At 38.9% G+C, this 23,849-nt stretch overlaps 1 protein-coding gene and 1 long non-coding RNA gene across 5 annotated transcripts; one reads left to right on the forward strand and one right to left on the reverse strand.

The window, feature by feature from the left end:
* Nucleotides 1-3,383: 3,383 nt before the first annotated feature.
* Nucleotides 3,384-12,540, reverse strand: PTP4A1 (protein tyrosine phosphatase 4A1). 3 transcript variants are annotated; one of them, XM_039223082.1, is made up of 6 exons: nt 12,408-12,540; nt 8,195-8,736; nt 7,005-7,097; nt 6,546-6,676; nt 5,282-5,356; nt 3,384-4,856 (listed from the first exon to the last, which is right to left on the reverse strand). In XM_039223082.1, exons 2-6 carry the CDS (start codon nt 8,297-8,299, stop codon nt 4,739-4,741), a joined length of 522 nt encoding a protein of 173 aa, XP_039079013.1. In that variant the 5' UTR covers nt 8,300-8,736; nt 12,408-12,540; the 3' UTR covers nt 3,384-4,738. The 3 variants fall into 3 exon arrangements, with proteins under 3 accessions (XP_039079013.1, XP_039079012.1, XP_039079014.1); XM_039223081.1 differs by having other exon boundaries at nt 8,195-8,739; XM_039223083.1 differs by lacking the exon at nt 12,408-12,540 and adding an exon at nt 11,535-11,614 and having other exon boundaries at nt 8,195-8,739.
* A 176-nt stretch (nt 12,541-12,716) lies between these two features.
* LOC120224827 lies at nt 12,717-21,001 on the forward strand. Of its 2 annotated transcripts, none has more exons than XR_005526671.1 (3): nt 12,717-13,480; nt 15,049-15,120; nt 20,861-21,001. It is a non-coding gene; the product is annotated as an uncharacterized LOC120224827 (long non-coding RNA). The 2 variants fall into 2 exon arrangements; XR_005526672.1 differs by having other exon boundaries at nt 12,717-13,241.
* Nucleotides 21,002-23,849: the final 2,848 nt, after the last annotated feature.

Raw genomic sequence — 23,849 nt, forward strand, 5'->3', positions numbered from 1 at the left:
CCTCATTATCAAAGCCCTTTTGGCCTTTTGTCACCACTAGCACTGTTCTAGAGACAAGATGCTCCATCTGCTTGGGTCCCTGTGATGCATATGAAGCTCAAGGAATAAATCTAAATTTTCAGGGTTGTTTCTGCTGCATTATTTTAGTCTATCTTGACTGACTTCAAAAAGTCTGCAAAAAAAGTACAAGGTTCAATCTCAATGAACTTTACAAAAATCACATGGTTTTTGCAAAGAACATGATGTTAAAAGGAAAATGAGTTCCATAGAGTTCAAGAACTCATAAAACCTTAAACAGACAGGCATATGTAGTCATAGCTGTGTGGTGTTGTATAGTCAGTCACATTTGAATCTCTGCATTCTATTTATCAGACAGTTACCTAACTGGAGGCTTATATCCATTATGTATAAAATCGGGAAAACAGGATTTTAAAATGATCAAGTTGTGAAAATTACTGGACAGTAAGATCCTTAATAAATGGTATTATTATCCTTAGTAGTAGCTATATTAATCGGCTAGTCTGGCAATATAGATCTAATTGTAGAGTTACTGTTAATCCCTCCATTCATAATTTAATGCACGTAACTGGCTTAATTCATTGAAGGCAAACATATTTTCCTTTGCTTTCCTTCCAAGATTCTGCTTAGGCTAGTTATATCAAACATAATGCAGAAACATTGTGTCAAGACACGTTTAAACCAGTCTTTAATTTCTAATTCAGGTATTATCTCTCTCTCTCTCTCTCACACACACACACACACTTATTCAAGGATATCAGGGAATGTACAGAATAAACATATATAGCACATCCTACTTCATGTATTCTTTGCAAAACATACTTCTAAAAGAACTTCATTGTCTACACATAAAAAGAATTACTTATGGCTGCACTCCACTTTGAAATTACATTGTCTTAAATACCCATAGAAAGTGTTCTCTTACGGAGGACATCCAGATGGCCAACAGACACATGAAACGATGCTCAGCATCCCTCCTCATCAGGGAAATACAAATCAAAACCACACTGAGATACACCTCACGCCAGTCAGGGTGGCGAAAATGAGCAAATCAGAGAACTCTAGATGCTGGCGAGGATGTGGAGAAACGGGCACCCTCCTACACTGTTGGTGGGAATGTAAACTGGTGCAGCCCCTCTGGAAAACAGTGTGGAGGTTCCTCAGGAAACTAACAGTAGAACTCCCCTAGGACCCAGCAATAGCACTGCTAGGAATTTACCCAAGGGATACAGGAGTGCTGAGGCATAGGAGCACATGGACCCCAATGTTCATAGCAGCACTCTCCACAATAGCTAAAACATGGAAAGAGCCTAAGTGTCCATCAACAGACAAATAGATCAAGAAGCTGTGGTTTATCTATACCATGGAATACTACATGGCAATGAGAAAGAAGGAAATCTGGCCATGTGTAGCAACATGGATGGACCTTGAGGGTGTTATGCTGAGCGAAGTAAGTCAGGCAGAGAAGGACAAATATCATATGTTTGCATGTATAGGAGGATTAGGAGGAACTTGACGGAGGAACAAGGGGGAGAAGAAGGGCGGAAATGGTGGGGGAAAGGGAGAGAGGCAAACCATGAGAGACTCTTGAATGCTGACAAAAACTGAGGACGGATGGATGTGGGGGGGAGTGGGGGACGGGCACGGAGGAGGGCACTTGTGGGGATGAGCACTGAGTGTTATGTGGAAACTAATTTGACAATAAACCATTTGTAAAAGACATTAAAATAAAAAAAAACAAACATTAAAAACAAAACAAAAAAAAAGAAAGTGTTCTCTTATGGAAAGGGCTGGGATATTCATTGGAGACCAAAATCTGGTGATACCATCTTTTATGTTCTCTGCTGTACTCTCAAATGCCTAGAACAGGAGGTATTTGACAGATAAATAGAATGGCATTTAAAAACAAATCCCAGAGATCAAGATTCTGAAGCCCAGTCGGGAAACCACAATATCATTTTGAAGTGCTCTGGGTAGAAGGGCGACATGACCAGATGTAATCACATACCTGGGCTGGATACTTCTAGGCCTAGAGCTGTGTGAAGGTGTGAGAATAAGAGTACTGTTCTAGAAAAGTGGGCATTAGGAGGAATAACAAATGAAGGTATACAGCACACAGCAAAATGACAAATCTTATTTCTCGGTTTTGCTTTCACCTAGAAGACTGCATGCTCTCTAATGATTCAGTAATCACATTACTTGTCAGCATTATGGTTCCTATAGATAGGCCTAGTCAACCAGTTACTATTTACATCATCCTATTGAGGGAAATTGTTATCCAAAACCAAGTAACCAAATTCCTGAACACCATCTTATCAGATGGTGTTCTGTAGGTCGTTTTATATTCAAGACCTCATTATTTCTTATTAGATATAAGGAATCTTCCAGAATGTTGTGTGGGTATTCCTATAATGGGTCATATTTACAAGACACAAAATATTTGGATAAAAAGCAAATTTCATCATTTGTATACTTACAGATGAGATTTATAAATTGACTTTAAGCACCATATATACATAATCCAATACTACAAACCAACAATGTTTCAAACTCAAGATGTTTCATTAACCATGATGCCACCTACCTTCTCTCAATAAACAAATGCTGTTGTACGGGCTATGTGATAAAGCAATGATCATTTAGTTATCAATTACACAAGATTATCTTCAAAGGTAGGCTGTGTTTAAAAAAGAAGAAAATGACCAAAAAAAAGCCAGGTTAAATAACTAACCCCAATCACAAAAGACCTAGGATATATAGAACTAAGGGTCCTCAGAGACCCTCTCATTCCTTTTGCCTGGGCTCTAAGTTTCAAGAATGGTGCTAAATTGGCATGAAGAGATGGAAGAAAAATCTTTAAAACACAACGTGGAGTAATAATCATCTTAGATTATTGAAAGAAATTTCTTCTAGGAAAAATTTTAGATTATTGAAAGAAATTTAACATTTATTAAGCCCTCATGTGCCAAATAGTTATGTTCAAATATCAAAACCTACAAAGGTATCTACTATTTGCAAATGATAAACCAGTTCAGAAGTTGCTCAAAACCAGTTATTAATTTTTGAAACTGAGCTTCAAATTAAGGCCTTCCTCTATGGTTTCTTAATACAGGATAGTACACTGGTTGGTGGTGTACTAAGCCTGTAAAAAGGAAAGTCTATAATGGAAAGTACTTTTGACATTCAGCAGTTCTCATGATCTTAACAAATTGTTTACTTGTAAAGAGCTTACTAAAATGTCAACTTCATTTAATCCTTCATTTGTTAAAGGTAAAAAAAGAGAGGACATACTTCAAATGGCACTAAGTGAAGCATAATTCATTTATATTATTTTCTACAAAATAAGTTAACTTTAAGCCAAACAATTTCAATGATGATAAATGCATTTCATTATTTATTTAGATGTTTAAGCTCTCGCACTAGATTTTTACAAGCTGGTGAACACTGACAAATTATTTCTCCCACAGAACTATAACCACACATTCCCAGACAGTATAAATATATGGTTGAACTAACATTAATACACATCACCATTTTATCAATTAAATAATAAAACAAATTATCAAGTATCCAAATATTAAGTTACACAGCTCAAAAGGCATATAAAATATTAGATGTCTGCTCAATTCATTAGCAGAAACCCACTTTTTTTTTTTTTTTTTTTGCAAGAGAGGTTGGGAAGAGAAGGAAAAAAAAATCACACTTCAAACAAAAATAAGTTGGTAAACAACTTCAGATAAGAAAAAAAAATACAAGAATTTCAGAAATTTTATGATTAAGAATTGTTTTAGCTACAATAACAAAGCATCTCTACCTTTTAAAAAAATATTTACTAAATTAAAGAGCATATTCTACATGTTCTGCACAAGACAAAGGCAACATTTTACTAAAATACTTAATAGCCCCCTCCCGTTCTTTTTTCAGGCCCTCCCTGTAAGTTGCACCCCAAAGTGCAAACATTAAAATTAACTGTAAGGCTTTTTTTGTCTGGAGACATTAAAGACATGTGCTTCTGTACAATGTAAATTTTCAAAATGGAGGTTTTCCATAACAGCACAAAATAAAATTTATAGAAAGACATGAAACAATCATTGTAAGACTTGGTAAAAATCCCCCCCTCCCCCCCGCCAAAAAAAGGTTGAGCAAACCTGATGTATATTGGTACAAACGTGGGAGATGTAAACATAAAGTGAGCAGGCAAATAACCATATAGGCCCTAATTTCTATGTTTGAAATGACTGAAGGAATAAACCACATAAGGTCCAGAGTGTTCATAGTTCCTGGGATTTTAGTTCCGTATAACACTAAAAATATACAAGTATTGTGCTGGGTATTTTGGCACCTAATCTTTCTAAATTTCTTATATATTGATAAGATTCTGGCATGGGAATAGATTTAAAGACAACTCAATACTGCATGATTTCAGAAAAGAAAGGTCAATTGGTACAAGTGATAAGCACATTTTAAATGCTGAACAGCAAGAATCTTTTGCTAAGTGTCCAAACAGGTTGATCGTAACCCAAGCGAACAGGTTGATCGTAACCCAAGCATAGAGGTTTTAATTCCATCAAACTTGTGGCCTGATAAAACTGCTTTCCAATACTCCTATGGAAGCTTCATTAGACTTATTCACTAAGCCAACATGTTGGCTAATATGCACGACAAATTAGGTCCTGATTCAAGTTCCACTTCCAAGGCAATGACATCAGGTACCCCAGTTTTATTGAATGCAACAGTTGTTTCTATGACCATTGGAGTCTTTGAAGCGCAGCCGCATTTTAGGACGATACTTCTCCAAATACAAAAGTTGCTTGCTGTTAAATGCTCCACGCCGCTTTCTAAATGGAGAAAAACAAAAGACGGAGCAACTAAAGCAAATTCCCTCTGTACTACCATTTACTATGTTACAGGCTATTATCTTTCTTGTGGCAATTCATCTTTTGATTATTATGCTGTGACTTAGTGTAGAAATATGGATAGGCATACATGTGTAAATGGAAAAATGATGGTAAAAAGTTCAAAAATCTTCAGTGTTAGTCAAAATTTATATATCCACTTATATGAGATCCAAGAAAAGACAAATTTACTGGGTTAGAATCTCTGTAATATGAGCATTTACATGAAATTAAAAAAAAAAAATTTCCTGGCTTTACCACTATCTTAAAAATGAACTTAATGGTTAGGTGGGCTGTGGGGAAAAACCTGTTTTCATAGTAATACAACTGAACTAATATAATGATGAAAAAATTCATTATATACTTACTGTCTTATGAACTGTACTGCATCTTCATATTTCATTCCACCTTCAATTAATGCTAGGGCAACAAGCACTGGAGCTCTGGTAAGGTAAGAGTTTTGGTAAATCACTTAAAAAAAAAATCAAATCCCAAAAAATTCAGTACTCCAAACATTCCTCAATCCAAAAGTTCTATTATTTACTACCCCTCCTATGTAATATCTTGTAGTAAATCTTGACTTCATGCTAAAAAATTAATTATCAGCATTTTCCTACCAAACCCAGATTTTTACCTAGGACCAAAAATGAAATATGCCCTAAATTGTTGCAAATAAGTCTAGAAATCAAGATTTGCATTACTGGAGGACAATTTTGAAAAAATTTAGGAGAGTAAAGCCTGACAAATGCAGATAATTTTCTTCTGAATTCCAGGCAGTGAAAAGTATCTTGCACTTTCTTCTGGAAATGTTTGCTTCCTTTTTTGTTTGTTTTATTATCAATGAGATTGTGACACAGTTGCATGCCAACCCCCCACCATTCCCAGGCCATCAGTGTTCATTTTACTTTTCTCTACTAGAACTTTTTTTTTGGTGGAGGGCATGGAGGGCAGTGGTGGTGATGTACAAATCTGGACATGAATATTTTGGTATTACTGGGTAAGGAGTTCTCAAAGAATCAGAATTCAGGAAAACAAACCCTATCAAAAGTACACCATATACAATGCAAACTACCTTAGAAAAGATTCATAATTCTTTTCCCCAATGAGTTTGGACAATGATTTCAATACTATTGATATAACCTACCACACATGATTAATTCTATAAGTAATTGTGCCCAGAGACAAGTGTAAATTACAACTACAGTTATCTGTTAGTTCCAGCTGTTCTGGATTACGTTATTGTTACATTCACCTACTTTTTTTTCCCAACAGTTTTTAAATGTTTATTTCTGAGAGACAGAGAGAGGGAGAGAGAGGGATAGAGCATGAGTTGGGAAGGGGCAGAGAGAGAGAGAGAGTGGAAGGCACAGAATCTGATGCAGGCTCCAGGCTCCGAGCTGTCAGCACAGAGCCCGATGCAGGGCTTGAACCCACAAACCGCATGATAACCTGAGATGAAGCTGGATACTCAACCGACTGAGCCATCCAACTGCCTGCACCTACATTTTAATATGTAACCTAACAAAGCAAATTGACTCAAAAAATGGTGAGTGAGTCTTTACTGGAGTCAAAATCAACTTTTTACTAGAATTAAGACCAATACCATCAAATGGATTTAAGAAATTCTCTTACCTGCCAAGGCCTGCAACACAATGAACAGCAATACAACAACCAGGTTCCTCACGAAACTTAATTTTTACAAGACTTAACCAGTCATCAACAATCTGGTTGGATGGTGGTGCACCATCATCAAAAGGCCAATCCTAAGTCAAAAGAATATTTAAACAGTTTAGATTTTTAAATAAAATACCAAACTAGTAATTCTAAGTTTCTAACACTCCAATGTCTTCAAAAGCATTTTAATATGCTTAAACAGGTGTCTTATGAAACCCCACTGTCAATGAAATGCAAATAAATGCTGAATCTTTATAAAGATCTCATTACTTCAAAACTTTACTTAGCTTTCATCTTTACTTAGAAATTAAGATACTGCACACTTTTGTATTAACTTAAAAAAATTAGGCTATTTGAAGTCAGTCATTTATTTTGTAGCACAGTATCATAAACACATAGGAACTATTAAACACTTACGAGAACATGGATGCCTTCTTTCTCTACAAGAGTAGTGTCATAAGTTGCTTCACATACTCTTACTATTGTGGTAACTCCATACTTCTTAAGTTCCTGGATAAAAGATACATAAAACACATTTTATAAGTCTTTATAACCATATTACTATTGGCTCACCAACTGTCCAACAGGTATTGCTAGTTAACAGAACTTCATTCATGGAATAAATGCACAACCTATGTATAATAGGGAAATGAAATCTTGTTTTAAGTGACAATACCAGAATAGCATGAAAAAGGATACCAGTCATGGTATCACTGGCTAGAGGAGATCTAGCACTACCAAGAGAGGATTAGAAGCAACTCAGGGATAAATAAATAAGATAAATAAAATACAACTCAAAGGAATCACTAATGACTACAAGTAATCTGACCTGACATGGTTACATTAACTCCTTAAACTTTTGCTCATCTGCAGTACATACTGTAACTTAGAACCTTAAACGTGTATTTAAGACTCTAGAATCCTGAAACTACAGTATAAAAAAACCAAAACCATTTAAAATTACAGGTTTTAAGACTTCTAATCCACTGTTACTAATTATAATTAGTAGCTAAAAATTGGCTTCTAAGCATCAATAGGGTCCAAGACATAAACTTAACTTTGGTTACGATATTAGTCATTAGGCTAAGCAGATATATGAACAATCACTAAGTGGTAACCTTCCTTCTATAAATTTCTTATAAGAAATTGTAAGGCATGAACAGCTAGATTATCTTATTATAAATCCAAGCTAATTCAAGTACATGTCCTTCTTGCGATGTATAAAATCACCTGAAGAAAAAAACCTGATATTTCATTTCTGGGAATTGAACTGTAGGCATATCAGCAAAATTTTTTTCTTTTTTTTAAACATTTACTTATTTTTGAGAGAGAGAGAGAGAGAGAAAGAGAGAGAGAGAGAGAGAGTGTGTGTAGAGGGAGAGGGAGGCACAGAATATGAAGCAAGCTCCAGGCTGTGAGTGGTCAGCACAGAGCCCGATACGGGGCTGGAACCCAACCAAGAACTGTGAGATCATGACCTGAAGTTGGACACTTAACCAAGTGAGCTATTCATGAGCTCTTCCAACAAAAATTTTCTAAACTAGTATTTTGTTAGATAAAAAGCCTCACCATTAAACTGTAATCAATATAAAAGTATCAAACCTTACCTCTATGAATTTGTTTAAGGTCGCATTGGTTGGATTGTGTGTAATGAGAAATCTCATGTTCTTGTATGTGACTTCCACAGGAGCTGGGCGGTTCATTCGAGCCATGTTAATTTTGTTAAAAAACACTCAATAAGGTTATGAAAGAATTTTAAAAATTGAATGCAGAATGATGCAAAGAAACTGAGTCTACTTCGATATACTCCACTTGATTCTCAGTGCTTTGAGTATGAAGTTGGGAGTAATGGGAAATGAAATGAACCTCCTAACAAGAAGCAGCAATTCTTCAATCCAGTAATACTGAGGCAATAGAAAGGAAGTGCACTGAGGTTTACCCCATCCAGGTCAGAACTCTTGTAAAATGCTCTGTGGATTTCAATTCAACACTTCTGTGTCCAGGTTAACCACTCTTATGGGGGCTTCTTGGTGGAGTAGTAATGAATTTCTACAGTTCACTTGTCTGCATAGAGGTCGTGCTGTGCCTGGCAGTAATCTCCACTGCCCTTCAGAAACTCCATAAATGTGTGACCAAGAACACCACAGAACTGCTGTTAAAAAGAAAAAAAGAGAGAGAGGAAAAAAGTTGTTTTCCAATTCAAAGGAACATGTTATGCTTTTACAGTATGTAAGTGCACAGCTATCTTCCAATACAGGCCCAAGCCACCTCTTCAATTTTTACTTAAACTACAAAAATACAGGTTGATTACAGATTAGAGCAATAACCATAAAACAAGCATTCACAAGTAGATTACTTTAAACTGAAATTACTGATCTAAAACCAAAATTCCTCAAAGAATACCACTGTAACCTTCGGTCAGAAACCCATACACATATTCTCCAATTAATTAATTATTCACTTTAAGTAGTTATTGGCTTTACACTGTTATAAGCTCTACCTACGAATAGCTTCCCATGTAGATTTTCCCAACTAATAAAATATTTTTACATATTGTAAACTTCATGAAAACTTTGGAAGCTGTGAATTCTTGCAAAATTTACTTACTCCTCTAAAGACTCAACCAACATGTTTTTTTTTAACTTTTATTTTGTGATCTTTACAACCAACACGGGGCTCGAACTTACAGCCCTAAGATCACAAGTCACATGTTCGGGGCGCCTGGGTGGCTCAGTCAGCTAGGCGTCTGACTTCGGCTCAGGTCATGATCTCACAGTTCCTGGGTTCGAGCCCCGCGTCAGGCTCTGTGCTGACAGCTAGCTCAGAGCCTGGAGCCTGTTTCAGATTCTGGGTCTCCCTCTCTCTCTGACCCTCCCCTCTTGTGCTCTCTCTCAGAAATAAATAAAAAACATTAAAAAATTTAAAAAGAAAAAAAGTTCAACCGACTGAGCCAGCCCAGCACTCCTCAACCAACATGTTCTTTCAGAGGAAAAACAGAAACTAGTTTTCCAATTCTTCCAGATACACTATTTCATTTGATCCTTAGCAATCTAATAATTTATACTTTGCTTTCAACAGATTTTCCTTATTTGAGTCTTTGAAAGTCAATCAATTTCTTATATGAAGTATCATAAAGATATATATTAAAAAAAAAAAGACTTGTGTTTGCATGTGCGCTTAGGAGTAAAGAAAGGAATAAGAAAAATTCATAGGTTAACAAGAGCACCAAGTGCCAGGCACTGCCCCAAATACTTTTTATGTATTTCCAAAGGGAAATTGGCAAATAAAAGAAAATCTTTTAATAATAAAAAGATTCCCTTAGACTTAAAGTTAAAAAGCTTAAAATTAAATTCAAACTATCTTCTATTTTCATTTTGCAACTTTAAATAGCATTTTGCACCATGCTAATTGTAGTCTCCAGAATATGCTACATTCTGAAAAATTCACATCTAGTGGATCATTGAAAACATCATGTCAAAAACCCAGTTTATTTTTTTCTGTCAAAATAAAGGAACTAGTCTCAGGAGTCATTTTTTATAAGGTTGTCCCAGAATAAAGAGGACTTTCATTATTCCAAATTTGTTTAAATGAGCCCTCAGAGGTTATTCCTTCGACTATTTGCTAGCTGGGTTAAAACATTAGTGATTCCCATTAAGGACTTTGCTCTGTTACAGCAAACACAGACTGCAGTAATCTGGAAAATCATTTCAATTATACGTTTACCTCAAATCCTAAGTATCATTTCCTTAGAATTAAAAAAAGTGAAATTCTGGCAGCTTTTCCATGACACACAAGGGATTTAAAAATTTTTGTAAAGTGTTAAGTGCAATGACTGGTGTAGCTCAGTATTCTGATTTTCAGATACTCTTATCAACTGAAAGCAAATATATGAGAAAGACAGTATTTCACATCACGATTTCCACGTTTAACAGCTAAAATTCTTGTTCCAGCTGAGTCTGGACACATCTCTTCATGTAAGCAAGTTTCATCAGGATGCAAAGAAAGCAATAGAAATAATTCACTTAGTGGAGCCATCCGGTGGCTGCGGGGGAACTTCCACCAAAAGAGCAGTGACCACAACTACCTAACACCTTTCCTCATTACCAATTTCCTTTCCACAGGAGAAACTGTCCACAATAGGCTGCTCAGAAATACCAAGGAATGTCTTCCTCCTCCCACCTAGCAGTATAAGCACAATAATATACACAGAGGGAAGAAAGCAATTTCTCTGCAGAAGCTTAAGTTGGTTTGTCAGGCTGCAGAATCAAAGCGATTAATCTGCATAACCACTTGGTCCAGTAGTTCGTCGGAAAGTTTGTTTCACATCTACTTACACCTTAGGTAATGCACCTAGTACAGAGCGTATGTGAAACGCTGCTCTACTCTTGAGAATGCTTTACTCTTTGGTTTTGAACTGATTTACTGCCATCAAACAAAATTCATATGAAAAGAGTAACAGGAAGTATTGCCTCAGAATCTGGATCCCAAGCAGGTCGACGGTTCCAGCTACAGTGCAAATAACAAGTTAATACTCTTGGAATAGTAGAAGGCTTCCACCGACAGAAGATAAACCTCAGAATTCTGGCTCTGGTTGCCTACTGTTGCCACAAGCCAAAAGCAGGCAACAACACATTACACCAAGGATTTCAGGAACAGTTCTAAATAGTCCCCGATTAAAAGGCGCCATCCAGGGCCCCAGAGATTGGCAGGGAAAGTGCATAGTGGTGCCCGGACGTGGACTCCTTCGCTTCAGTGCAACAGTAGTCCTGGCAGTTTCCAAGGCGCTCAGACCCAGACCATTTCTCCACCGACTTGTCCCAGAGAAAGGACAAGACTCGACTTGTTCCCATTATCCAGAGCCCGAAGTGGGGCGTTAAATCCGGAACAGCTCGAATTACCAGGTGGAGACCGAGAGCGCAGGGCGGGGCAGGGAATCGGTGTGCTCACCTAGCAGAGCCTCGCTCTAGCCCCCGTAAGGTTGCAGATCTGGGAAAGCCCCGAGGGCCGCAGCTGGGCACACGCGGCCGTGCGCGCCGGGGCCCGCCCGCGGCGCCCCTGTCCGCGCCGCAATCACGGGTTCGCGCCGCGCCTCCAGTCAGGCGCGGACGCCGAGGCCATTTTGTCTGAGGCGCCGGTCGGGCCGCGGAGCACAGGGGTGGCTGCACCAGGCTTCTGTCCCGCGCCGGCCCCCGAGCCCGGAGACCTCCCGGCCGAGACCGTTATCAGCCTCGCCGCCCGCCCCGCCTACCCCACGCCGGCCCGGGTCCCGTGGCGACCCCGCCGCCGCGCCCTCCCCGTATCCGGCTCCGCAGTGACACGCGCAGCCCTTGCCCCACCCCGGGCCACGTCTCCCGCTTCCCAGGCGGGCCGCTCTCTTTCGGCCAAACAAAGGGGCCTCGGGACGCCGCCGGGCCCCGGCCAGGCGCGCCAGACCGGAGGGCCAAGGGCGGAGGCGGCGGTCACAAAGCGGCTTTTGTGCCGCCCCGCCCGGCCCGCTGCGGTGGCCGAAAAACCGCCCCCGCCCGCCGCGCAGGCCCGGCCGCACCGCCCCCACCGCTCCCCGCTTGGCGGGGACAGGGAAGCCGGTGCCTCCGGCAGTCAACCGCCAACCCCGTGGATCCCAGCGTCCGCCGCCCCGCGGCCAGCCGCCCCGGCCGGCCACAGGGCCGTAGTCCGGTCCCCTCCTGCCGGCGACCCACCGGAACTGCGTGCCGGGGCGGTGGGGAGCGGACGCCGGGTTCCGAACAAAGGCGACGGTGGGGATGGGGGGGCCGACAGTGGAGCCCCGGCCCCCGAGGCGTCTGTGCGACGGATACTCACAGGAATATGTTTACTCATTGAAGATTGTGGCCTAATCATACAGCCGGTCCCGAGGCGGCGGCAACACAGGCGGCGGCGGTGGCGGCGGCTGCAGGGCAGGGGGTAGCGGTGGTCGTCGCGGGGCGGCGGCGGCTTTGCAGGCGGCGGCGGGGGCACTAGACTCTACCATGCAGTGAGCGGCTCCGAGAAGAGCGAGTAGCCCAGCCGGCCCGCAGTACAGAGAGCCAATACGCGCGCCGAGGCGCCCTTGCGTCACAGACCCTCTTTTTTATAGCCGGCGCGACGTGCGCACTCCAGGCCACCAATCGCCGCCCGGGGCCCCGGGCCGAGCGCCGACGAGCGGGGGCGGAGGCCCGCCCCTTGCAGACGTCACCGCGCGGCGGCCGCTGCCGGTGTGAACCGGTTGATGAATGGCGAAGTGCTGGAGTCGTAGCATCTCCAGGGCGGGGGAGGGAACGGGCAGTGGATGGACTAGGGGTGGACGAAGTCTACGGTGGGGTAGGGATGGGAGCGAGAGGAGGTTTCAATCGACTGTAAAGAATCACGCCGGAAGCCCTGGTTCTCGTAGTGAAAAGCGCCGCGGAGTGCGCACATGTCACATGGGGAGCTTTGAAGTTGCCTCAAACTTAACATGCAATCCCTTTAGGGCTGGAACCGTGTCTCAGTCCGACCCTACTTTCTTCTGCCATAAGTCAAACCACAGTCATCTTTGCCAGCGGTTTACCTTGGCACCTGCGCCACTATGATCTCCGTCATCAAATAATATTTATGTCGCACGGCAGCTGTACCCGGTGACTCAACACCTTGGATGCCACGGCCCTAGGCTCGGACAAGGTGAATACTTGTCGCCGGGGGCACTTTCAAGGAGGGAGAAATCTAGCAAACTTTTGCTACGGGAGACTGGGAGAGTACCTTGTGAGGCAGATAAAGCCCCATGCTTCCAAAGTCTTTTTTTGGTCACGCCTCCATACTACACACGCGGGCGACTGCAGTTGGCTCAGTTGTGGCATTTCGAAATCACATGCATCCTTTGTACTGCTGCTCACTTGATGTGTTGTCACAGATAATGAAAGGTTAGTCACTGCTAGAAGGAAGCGTTTTAAAAATTAAGAATCTTCGGTTATGTCAAGGACTGCTGTAATTCTTTGCGTCAAAGCTAAAGCTTACTTGCTTTTCTTTTTTTTTTTTTCGTTCATTTTCCGTTCTGTTCCTCTGTTTGCATGATTTAGGCCCTTAAGAAGTAAAGCCTAAAACTGTCCTGTGTTACACAAGGGCAACTTTGTCACTTAAAATCTGGAAACCCTTTCTTCTCTACTTTATGGAGGGACTAAGCAGGACTTTTACCTGCTTTGAAGAACTAGGTTTTCTACTAACACTGAGGCCCTTTGTTTGCTGTTTTCAGAGAGCAGTAGATTGGAAACGGCTTTAGGGATCAAATTGTGTTCTCGGTCAGTGTATTGCACCATTTTAGGATTTATTAGTACTTGTATTTAGAGACCGTGCTTCAGTAGTTATTCAACATTCTGGTAAACATATACTCTGTAAACAAAGTAAGTAAGCACTTTTGTAAAAGGAATTGGGTCAGGCTCTTACCAAAGCAAAAATAAAATCATCTTCATTTTAAAGAAATTCCTCACCTGGGAAACATTTGAATCCATCTAAATCAAGGAAAACTAAAAAGCTGAGAAATGTATAACGCCCTTTTACAAATAAACTGTAACAGGAGTAAATATTTTAAAGTGTTATGTAAACAAAAAGTATTAAAAAAATCTTGGGGTTGGAGGGACCTTCCTAAATAGGTCAGGGAACTCAAGTCACAAAGAAAAGGATTTTCATTATATAAAAATTAGAAACTTCTATATGGCAAAAACTTTTGATAAAGTTTAAATATTAATGCACACTAGGAGAAAATATTAACGATGTGTCATGGGCAGAATTAACTTCATAATAAATACAAAGCTTGACCAACATATACAATAATGTATTTGAAAAACATTCAATCAGCTATTCTCCAAAAGTTAGTCAACACAGTGATGCTAATTGGAATGGTGGAAGTTTTTCATATAATGACTTTTCAAAAAGTGAATTTGCTGGGACAAGATCTAAATTCAACAAATAGTAAGCAGAGACAAATCAGTGTTAGCCAGTTTTCTTGTAGAACTTGTGATACAAGTTGTGAGCCTTGTGATGCACACATCTTGTAATTACCGCAAGTAGTGCTGATGTGAAATATCCAGCCAGTTATGCTCATCAAGCTCTAAAAGCTGGGCTCAAACTCACAAATGGATTAATCAGCTTCTAGACATCCTAGCCTCTCAGAGGAGGTACCACCTTCTTCTACTTTGAAAAGGACATAGTTCAAGGATGAAAAACTAGAGAAAGCTTTTGCTGTTGAAAGGACACACTTTAAACAAGATATAAATATGGTCTTGCTCAGCGTAGTCATAGGCCTGTCACTCTGGCAGCTGTCATGTTTACAAGTGTCCTGTGTCATTGTGTTTCAGCGTTGTGCTGAGGGTGTCTGCTCTACTCAGCCCAATAGTTTAAAGGTGTTGACTCTCAGCATTTGTCAATCCCAACATTGGTCAGGACACTCCTGTGGTCTGAAGACTTACTAACCTCTGTTGCTTTGCATTTTTAGCATCGGCACCTGCACTTATTAGCAGATCTCCAGACTGAGCCACATGGCTAATAGTGGTCCAGACATCCAAAGGTAAGAAAACCCAGTGTTCAAAGCCAATGCTTATGCTAAGCTCTAGAAGAAGCCCTGAGATGGAAGACTTCTTCTGCCATTAAACAAGATGCCCAGCTGTAAGTTACTTTTCTCAGCAAAACATGTCCTTGAGCTCATCAAGGTAGGCAGCATTTTTTTTTATCAAATGCAAAATCTTCAAAATGCAAAATCCAACAGTTGGGTGATAAAAATGTCTATAAGACCATTATGAGGAAGATCTTTATGGAAGAGGAAATACTGCAGAAGGCAACACATCAGCAAATCCTGATGTTGACAGAGAAGTTGTTACAAGTGTGTCATAGTAAACATGGAATGATTCCAGTTACACCAGACATAAAAAAGAAATGGAGGATTTCATCCCTTTCAATCTCCTCAGGTTGATTGAGACAATACAATGGTGATTTCAGGCTGTGAGGAAGTCTGATTAAAAAACATTTTAATAAGGGCATCTGGCTGGCTCAGTAGGTAGAGCACGACTCTCAATCTCAAGGCCATGAGTTCAAGCCCCGTGTTGGGTAAAGTTTATTTAAAAATAAAACAAGACAAAAATCCTCCACATTTAATATAGTATGTATATTATGATTGCAATGATAGAAAGATCAAATGTGACAATACCAACCCAGAAACAAACACACACTAGGCTTCAAGATATAATAATGTGCTGGGTACACTTAGTAGAGGCAAATACTACAGTGGGTGTCTGGATACCAGTACAGAGGGCAATCTTAACTATATTCCCATACTTAAGAAGTGTCCTAAATTTCAGGGACACAACTATAATTACACCACTGTAAAAGTTTATTTTCCTTTTGCTGTTCTAGAAAAGCCTATTTTATTTTATATCTAAAATTAGTCTTCTTGTGTGATTGTAAAAATATGTTAAAAAATATAGAGTACACTTAAATTTCTGTGAACATACAATTGTCAGCATGAATGTTTACAACTGAGGCATGCTCTAAGTTTCTTCCTTTAAGACACTGATTTAAAGTTTTATCATTGTTTTTTATATTTATGTATTTTTGTGTATCTAGTTTATTGAGATATAATTGACATACAACATCATATTAATTTTAGGTGTCCAACCTAATGACTCAGTATTTATATATATTGTGAGATAATCCCCACAATAAATCTAGCTAACACCCATGACCATATATAGTTACAATTTTTTTTTGTGATGAGGATATCAAGTCTTTTTAATAAGTTTGATAATTAAAACCAAACAATAGTGCTACATCATTTCTGTGGGAATTTTCGACACAGTGATCCCCAACAAGCACTTAAGCTTGTCACAATAGGCTTTTCAAGGTCAAAGTCCATTGGTCAATAGCTGTACTTGGGCTTTTGTGTTTTGTGTATGTCAGACATAGAAACTATCAGTTAGCAACCTAGGTGGATGCTAAAGATGTAAATATCTTTAGATAATTGAATCCTGATGGATCAGAAATAAACATTTTATTAAGTCATCAAACCCAATCTTTAGAAGTAATATTTTCTCAGTAAAATTAAGGAGTTTTCAAACAACTTTAAAAAAATTGTCTGCTTTAAGAAATAATTCTCTTCAGTTAATCTCTATTACTGTCCTTTTACTTTTATTGTTTTTAAAAAATATTTATTTATTTTGAGAGAGAGAGAGAGCGAGAGTGCATGCACATAGGAGGGGCAGAGAGAGAGGGTGAGAGAGAATCCCAAGCAGGCTCTGTGCTGTCAGTTCAGAACCCAACATGGGGCTCAATCTCATGAACCTTGATATCATGACTTGAGCCAAAATCAAGAGTTGGATGGTTAACAGACTGAGCCCAGGAGCCCCTGTCCCTCTACTTTTCATAACAAAGTTTAATCAACTTAAGTACAAACCTGGAAGTTGCTTAGGTAAATTCAAATTGGATGAAAATGTGTTTTCACCTTAGAGATCTTGCCACTTAATGTAGTATTTACTTCTGTCGAGTTTCAGCAAGCAATGTGATGGACAGATCAGTCAAAAGAATATTTCCATTTGCATTTTGGAAAGAACTGTTTACTTGGGACACTGAATAAAGGACTTATTATGAACCTATAATTCATAGCATTTTCATAGCATGCCATTATTATGACTGATTCACATACTGTTACCTGGCAGAATTTAGTTTGAGAAAACTCTTCTTTTGCTGTTCTAAAGTCTGAATGAAAATCATTTGGGAATTGGAAATCAGGAGGGCCATAGTTTCCATAGAACTGTTTAGAACAAATTGAATTATGCCACAGTCTGGAGTGAGTAGAAAATTGCTTAGGAAAGGAGAATTTAATCTGGCCAGAGAAAGGGAATGGAGTATAAATAAATTTTAAAGGTTGGTTATGCATGCTATGGCAAAGCTGTCACTTGACAGGTTTAATTTACAGAGTTGGCATTTAGACTGCAGATAATCCAGACAGACACTGACCTAAGCAGCATTACTGGGGTAAGCCTTACATAAGGAGAAATGTTCTTGAACAGTTTCTGACAAACATAATAACATTTATTTAACTAAAAGCTACAGTAGTCATACTTATTTTTTTCCTACCCTTAACACAATTTTTTTTTTTAACAACCTGGCATGTTGGACAAACATTGCTATCTTAGTGCATTTCTCATTGGAAGATACTGAGTAAGAGTGAAGTAAATAAAATAAGTCAGCAGAGAAGAATGAGTATCATATGATTTCACTTATATGTGGAATCTAAAAAACAAATGATCAAGTAAACAAGCAGAAGCAGACCCATAAATACAAAGAACAAACTAGTGGTTGCCAGAGGGGAGGGGGTCTGAGGGTGGGCAAAATAGGTATCGGGGAATGGGAGGTATGGGCTTCCAGTTATGGAATGAATAAATCAAGGGAACAAGAGTTAAAGCATAGATAATATAGTCAGTGGTATTGTAATAGCATTGTTTGGTGAGTACAGCATAATGTATAGACTTGTACAGTCATTATGTTGTGCACCTGAAACTAATGCAACATTGTGTGTCAACTGTACTTCAATTTAGTATAGTAGCATTTCATGATTTTTTTCTATTTAAAGACAGTTGTCATTATTATATGACCCTTGAATCCTCATACATATTAATGTACATTGTAGACGCTGAACAAATATTTTTTTGGATATGTTCAGGTCACTTTTTCACCTAAAATCCTTTTGGGGCATCTCAGTTCTAGTGTTCCTAAATTTTCTTTGCAGGCACCTTTAATGATGGTGTTTGCTAGCGTTTTATCCTTGGGCCTCCAGGCCCCATTCTGCATGCTCCCTGGGGTCTTCATCTACCACAGCTTCGACTCTTGGTCTTCCCTCCCTCCTCAACACTTCAGGCACTCTGCTGTCTAATGAAGAGCAGTGTAAATGTTTTTGACTCCAACATAACTTATATACAGACAAAGAAAGAGAAAATAACAAGTGACTAAGCAAAGAATAGAAGTATAAGTTGTAATATGTGCTGTGAAGGAGGGAAGCAGAAGAGCAGGTGGGGTGGCTGACTTTAGACAGGGAAGTCCGACGGTATCTCCCAGGAGACCCAGACCTAAATGACAAGAATGAATCACGGTGAGGGGGAGAGGAGAAGAGATATTGCTGGTGGAGGAAATGACAAAATAAATAAGTGAGGTGGAAAAAGCTTGGTGGTGCTTGAAGAGGGAAAAGACCTGAGTAACTGCAGCACAATAAGGGAAGAAAGACAGGAGTCGGCCTGGAGATCTGGCAGAGACTAGATCACACCACCTGCTCTTCTGCTTCCCTCCTTCACAGCACATATTACAACTTATACTTCTATTCTTAGCTTAGTCACTTGTTATTTTCTCTTTCTTTGTCTGTATATAAGTTATGTTGGAGTCAAAAACATTTACACTGCTCTTCATTAGACAGCAGAGTGCCTGAAGTGTTGAGGAGGGAGGGAAGACCAAGAGTCGAAGCTGTGGTAGGTGAAGACCCCAAGGAGCATGCAGAATGGGGCCTGGAGGCCCAAGGATAAAACTCTAGCAAACACCATCATTAAAGGTGCCTGCAAAGAAAATTTAGAGACAAGATCACTTGGTCAGAATTTGGATTTTTATTTTTAGGACAATGAGAAACAGCTGTATAACAGGAACTGTATGTTTTAAGAACATAATTTTTCCTATTCGTGGAGCATGAATTGGAGGGAATCCTAGAATGGGAATTAGTGTCATGCGGTCAAACACTTGAGGTTACTGTCTTGCTAAATGGGGGGCAGTGATGGTGTTGACCATCACAGGACGGCAGAAGTGGACAAAAGTGGCTAGATCAGAGATACAGAAATAGAATTGAGAAGACTCGAATCAAAACATGCCCCATGGCTTCTAACATTTTTTGTTAATATCCCAACAAGGATATAGGTCCATTATTGTAAGTCTGTTTTATGCTATGATGCTGAATTGTGGAGGCTCACTGACCAAAGTTCCAAAATTCACACGATCGTTTTCGTTAGCACTATGTTTGTGAGGACATAGTAGAAGCTTATGAGAAATAAAGATACTCAAAATATGCTTGGAGAAGGGGACTATTTGTGAGGATTTTAAGGACCATAGTAGAATGGGAAATCCTAAAAATTGTATATTTAGGCTTTCAGAGAACAATCAAACAGTAAGAAAAGCTAAAATTTATTGTGCCCTTACTGCTTTCTAAGCTGTGCTCAATACATATTTGCATTTTAAAAATTGAACTTCTTAGAAAAATTGGACTCTGAGATAGAAATTTGTTAAAGGAACCAACCCATAGTAGGTGATAGCATTTGAGATGTATACATAATGAAACATCTGCATATTGACATATTCTTCAGATATTAAAAGTATCCTTTAATGACTTTAACTTGGAGAAAATGCTTACTTGGTAACATTAAATGAAAAGAAATAGAATACAAGTTGTATAAGTTGTATGATTAAACTATGTAAAAATACAAGTTAAAAATAGAAAAAAGAAAAAAATAGAAAAAAGATAAACTAAAACGTTCACCAAGCTATGGCTGACATTTAAGTGCTTTGCAGAGAGATGTGGTGAACAATTTTTGTTCTTTATAAATTTCTATATTTTCTAATTCCTTTCCAAAAAAGCTACTCTTATAAAGAGGGGAGATAGCAAATGAAGGCTTAAAGGGATTTAATCACATCCAATATTCTTAATATTTTCAGAATTACAGGGAATATTTTCAGAAAATAAGCGTCTAGAAAGTTATTTACAAAGAAGCAATTTGAAACATAATTGTACAATAACTATTCAGAAGTAGAAGTGGTATTGTCCAAGATAATGTTGTTCTGATAGGTCTGTAGCCTTGTCATCTCTGCAGCAGAAATGGAGGCTCCAGGTTATGCTGGTCATGCTAAGCTGACTCCAGCTGTCAAAACATCACAACCATTCTTGTTTTGAGTTCCCAGAAAATTAATCTCATTATAATTTGCTTTTAATGTAGATTTATTTGTCATCAGATGTGGGAATGTAATGTGCAACCAGTGAGAAGCTCCATGGGAACTTGAAATGAAAGGAAATATGGTTGCCTTCAGACAATTAAAACAGAAACACTACCATAATGAAGGTGATTATATACCATATTGTGGTCATAAACCAAAAGATGGCCTATAAATGTAGGTCTAACATTTGGAAACATCTAAAACTTGAGTCAAGGTGACTTGAATGTAATCTTAGGGAAGCTGTACTGGAATGTGTAAGCTAAAACGGAATCAATTTTTTTGTATCTGTCCAGGGGAAGATTGTGGGAACAGAAGGAAGATGATGACTAGATACTCAGAAGAGTAAAGTCTAATGATTTGAAGGTTGTCAGTTTTGTCCAGCTCTGTCTAGGGAAGAAACACCGAATCTGTACACTATAAGCATGCTGGTTATTGCAGAGATAAGTATTTTATAGGATCGTATTAATAACATCAACTGACATTTATTGGATGCTTACTATGCAACTGGGTACTGCATTAAGCACTGTTTCAATCCTTTTATAAATCTCTCTACATTGATATTATCTCCATTATAAAAATCAGGACACAGAGCCTCACAAAGTTTAAGGTCATGCAAGTATTATATGATGCAGTTGGGATTTAAATCCCAGTGGCTTGAATGCAAGAGTCCCTATCTCCACCACTCTGCCAAGCTGCTGTCCTTGTCTTGAAATATCCCTTTAAGGTTATTTACTTTTTTATAAACAAACTTTTATTTTTATTTATTTCTTAGTAATTTCTGTATCCAACATGGAGCAAGAACTCATGACTCTGAGATCAAGAGTTGCATGTTTTTCCAACTGAGCAAGCCAGGTGCCTCTCAACAAACTTTTAATTGTGACTTGGATTCCCACATACTCTAATTCCAGAAGGAATTATCCCATTGCAAATGAATTTGCATTCTGGGTTTATATGTCATCTTTGATGAATTTATTAAGAGTGAATCATAAAATATGATTATGTAGCAAATTACTAAAAACCCACATCTTGTTCTCATGAATATTTCAAGAGAAATTGTCCTCTAGGCCAGTGCTACTGCAGGTGTAGTTTGTGAACTGGTGCCAAGTATCGAGGAGATGACTAAAGAAATTAAGAGCAAGCATTTAAAAACTTTTATAGCAATTGATAGGCTAATTTTATGCCAATAAAATTTCATTTTTAAAATTAGATTTGTTTTTTTAAGTATTTAAACATTTTCATTTTCTAGTAATTGTTTTATTAAGAAACACTGCTGTAACAAATGAAAACTATGGAAATTAGTTATAGGGGCACCTGGGCTGCTCAGTTGGTTAAGTGACCAACTTCCGCTCAGGTCATGATCTCATGGTTCGTGGGTTTGAGTCCAGCATTGGGCTCCATGCTGACAGTGCTGAGTCTATTTGGGATTCTCTCTCCCTCTGTCTCTCTCTGCCCCTCCTCCACTTGCAGACTCTCTCTCTTTCTCAAAAATAAATAAACTTAAAAAAAAAAGAAGAAATAAGTTATTAAAAGCATTACTGTGAGTACTCTCTTTAGTCTTTTGTGAATGAGGCTACTCCATGATCTTTTACAATATTATTTATTCTTGGTTTTTCCATCCTGGGTTGCTGTCATCAGGAAGAAAGAAACTTTTTATATTGTGTCTCAGCTTCCTTCAGTAAGCTTTAAATAAGAACTATGATTGTGGTTTTACAAATATATGAACATATTTGTGTTGCTACATTAGTGTGCACCTGCCAGGACAATTTAGACTTACTGTAGCACACTTCCATAGAGTTCAAAAGGAAACAGAAAATGTTGTTTACAACAGATGATAGTGAGGAAAATTATGTCTACAACAAACGTACAGACCAATGATTATAATACTTGCCATTGCTATTTAAGCTTTTTTCCTTTTATTTAATATTCATTGTGTAAAGTAAATTCACTGTTTTGAAAGATGTGATGGATATGTTAACCAACTAAATTTAAATAAAAATTTAAAAAGGAAAAAAACCAGAAAAATACTTTGAGGATCCTTATAACATTTTCTGTAAATGCATTCTGAAATAGGAAGGTTGAGCCAGGTGTCATCTTGTGAATGCCTCTAAGAACTTCTGCAGATTTCTCCAGAATAGATAGACATTGGCCAGAACAATCTCCCAAGTCTCTTTTTACTAAGGGAGCAGCTCAAGAAAAATGGCCCCAAGAAGTCAAGGAATTGTTAAAGTTCACAGTTAAAAACTACAGCCAGGGGGCTCCTTAGTGGCTCAGTCAGTTAAGTGTCTGACTTGGGCTCAGGTCATGATCTCTCAGTTTGTGGGTTTGAGCTCCCATTGGGAGCTGACAGCTCAGAGCCTGGAGCCTACTTGGGATTCTATGTCTCCTTCTCTTTCTGACCCTCCGCCACTTGTGCCCTCTCTCTCTCTCTCAAAAATAAATAATAAACATTTAAAAAAAAAGAAACACAAGCTAGAGTCAGAAGATACTCAAAATTCCCATCTTAGGCCAAACCTTCTTATACTACAGCGTACTAGCTACATTCTACCAACCAAAAACTTCTAGTAATATTCTCTAGGCAACCACAAAAAATTAAAATAATAGTAGTGATGGAAACGGAATTCTGTTGAATAGCTTTATCTGCTATTGCTTCTCCACATAACTCCATTTGTCTCTGCTGTTTTACATGTGTCATCAGATCCTTTTAATTAGTTTGGAATGGCTTTGAAAGTTTGTTACAAGGGAGTTACAAGATATTTTTCTTCACTAGTGTTATTTGTAAATATGAATTGATTTTGATGAAATTGTACTAGTTAATTCCCCATTAATAGACATTGTGAATACTAACAACTCATGTCTCTTGTGTTCTTTCTACTAAGAAGAGGAACAAAGTGAGCAAAGTTATCTATCCTCTGCACTGCCATAGAGTCCTACTGCTTGAATACGTCCTGCTCAAAGCTAGTCATCCTACAATATTTATTTAGTACTTACTACATGCAGGCTTTGTGATAGACCCTTTATGAGCATTATCTGACAACCTACTTGCCAGATGAGGAAACTCATTCTTTATTTCCTTCTTGAAACTCTGCCTTCACCTACTTCTTTGGGGGCTTCTGAGATGGCTTGTCTCCCTCTACTTTGTGTTGGTTGGTATACTTAAGAATATTTATTTCTTCTCTGCCATTCTCTTACAGTTTACAGGCTCACAGCCATTTGGAGGACTTCTTTGGTCTCACCTTCCAAACATTCATCCAAATAACTCTAAAATGTGCTTCAGGAAAGACT

The sequence above is a fragment of the Hyaena hyaena genome, unplaced genomic scaffold (assembly GCF_003009895.1).
Source record: "Hyaena hyaena isolate Hyena2069 unplaced genomic scaffold, ASM300989v1 scaffold_1258, whole genome shotgun sequence".
NCBI lineage: Eukaryota > Metazoa > Chordata > Mammalia > Carnivora > Hyaenidae > Hyaena > Hyaena hyaena.

What these genes read in the sequence shown, in the direction of transcription:
- PTP4A1 (XM_039223082.1), bottom strand. Translation starts at nt 8,299, where the DNA reads ATGGCTCGAATGAACCGCCCAGCTCCTGTGGAAGTCACATACAAGAAC. An exon ending in TGTGTTGCAGGCCTTGGCAG is followed by an intron (nt 5,357 to 6,545) that starts GTAAGAGAATTT and finishes TTACCTTACCAG; the next exon opens with AGCTCCAGTGCTTGTTGCCC. An exon ending in GCAGTACAGTTCATAAGACA is followed by an intron (nt 4,857 to 5,281) that starts GTAAGTATATAA and finishes TTCTCCATTTAG; the next exon opens with AAAGCGGCGTGGAGCATTTA.